The sequence below is a fragment of the Galeopterus variegatus genome, unplaced genomic scaffold, assembly GCF_000696425.1.
Source record: "Galeopterus variegatus unplaced genomic scaffold, G_variegatus-3.0.2 Scaffold8456, whole genome shotgun sequence".
NCBI classification, from domain to species: domain Eukaryota; kingdom Metazoa; phylum Chordata; class Mammalia; order Dermoptera; family Cynocephalidae; genus Galeopterus; species Galeopterus variegatus.
This window is the reverse complement of record NW_007734567.1, coordinates 67584-69084: the sequence shown is the minus strand read 5'-3', so window position 1 is coordinate 69084 and position 1501 is coordinate 67584. Positions and strand designations below refer to the sequence as shown.

The window sequence follows — 1501 nt, the reverse complement described above, 5'->3', positions numbered from 1 at the left end:
AAATATAAATAAAATTGAATTAAAAAAAAATTTTAAAGGCACAAAAATACTTATGGGAATGGGCATACTTCAAAACTAGAATTTGTATGCACCAATCCTTTATATTCTCACTTAGATATTTTCATGGAATTATCTAAAGTATTTCCATATTAGGCTCTCTGTCCCCAAATTATACATTTAACTGACTTCAGTAACACTTATAGCATTTTTAAAGATTTCTGAATTATACTCCAGCCTCCCTTTGTACATGGCATAGGGATTAATTCCAAACCACAAGATTCCTTTCATTAGGCTCCCAGTCCAAGTTACTTTATACAGTTCAATATCGCAGGTCAAGCGCCATCATGTTAGGATATCCCCAAAGCTAATTTATAAATAAGAGCTTAAGATAAATTCTTCAACAGGTGACCTACCTGCCACAATGGGGCATTAAGTTGATGAATCACCACATTCAATTGATGATTTCTTGCAAAGGCTACAATTGCATCATTGCCAGCAAAAGTACCAGGCTTTGCCAAACTGGCCACTGCGTGGAGATAAGAAAGAAAAATGGAGTCTTTATAATGGAAAAATCCAAATGTAAACATGGTTTGGTATTTATTTAGTTCCAAATAATGAGAAAAAAGAGTATACATCTGAAAAGTCCATTTAGTTTGTCAGAGTCTAGAAATTGAGCTGGTTGAACAATACAGACTGCTACTCATAAGAGCACTAATCATTAATCAAAAAAAGGATCCATTTATTCATTTCTTCAATAAATATTTGCTGAGTATTTCCTATATGCCTAACCATATAAGAGACACTGGAAATGTAATAATAAACACAGTTATCATAACACCTTGCTTTAATAAATGCTTATATGTGTCAAGCACTACTCTACTCCCTTCTCATAGATTATCACTTTTAATTCTCAAAATAACCCTCTGAAGAAGCATTATTATGCATGCCATTTTATAGATGAGGAAACTGAGGTGCAGAATAGTCACCACTGTGCCCAAGGTCACAGAGCCAGTACTCAGTGGAACTCAGATTTCACCCAGGCAGCCTAACTCCGAGCCCTGGCTCTTGGCCATTCCATCAGTTTGCCTTCCAGGAGTTTACAACCAGTGGGGGGGGCAAACAACGAAAAGATGAAGACAGGCAGATGCATAAGCTGAGAAGGGGATATGTAGTAAAGAATTTGGCCTCTATCCCCAGATCCTGGGAGGTGACCACTAAACTTCTGGAATTTCCAAAGGTGACAGGAGTCTTCGTTACTCATGGTGGTCCCCTCCACCACACCTGATCCCAGCCATGTGCTATAAAGTCCCTTTCCATTTAAACAAGCAATCAATAAGCCCCCCCCCCCAAAAAAATAAAACACTCTGGACACCAAAGTTGGGGTGAGCTTCCCTGGTTGATAATACTCTGTGTGTACTGCGTACTGTCACACACAAGATGCCAGGAGAATAATATGTCCTGAGGACTACAAAAGTTTCGTATTAGAAACCTTACCAGACTG

At 38.2% G+C, this 1501-nt stretch overlaps 1 protein-coding gene across 1 annotated transcript in view; it reads right to left on the bottom strand.

Moving 5' to 3' along the window:
- OTUD3 (OTU deubiquitinase 3) overlaps window positions 1–1501 on the bottom strand; it is a 19572-nt gene that overhangs the window by 13115 nt on the left and 4956 nt on the right. The window contains exon 2 of the mRNA XM_008592910.1: window positions 414–526. Coding sequence (XP_008591132.1) covers window positions 414–526 — 113 coding nt within the window. The remainder of the gene's footprint in view (window positions 1–413; window positions 527–1501) is intronic.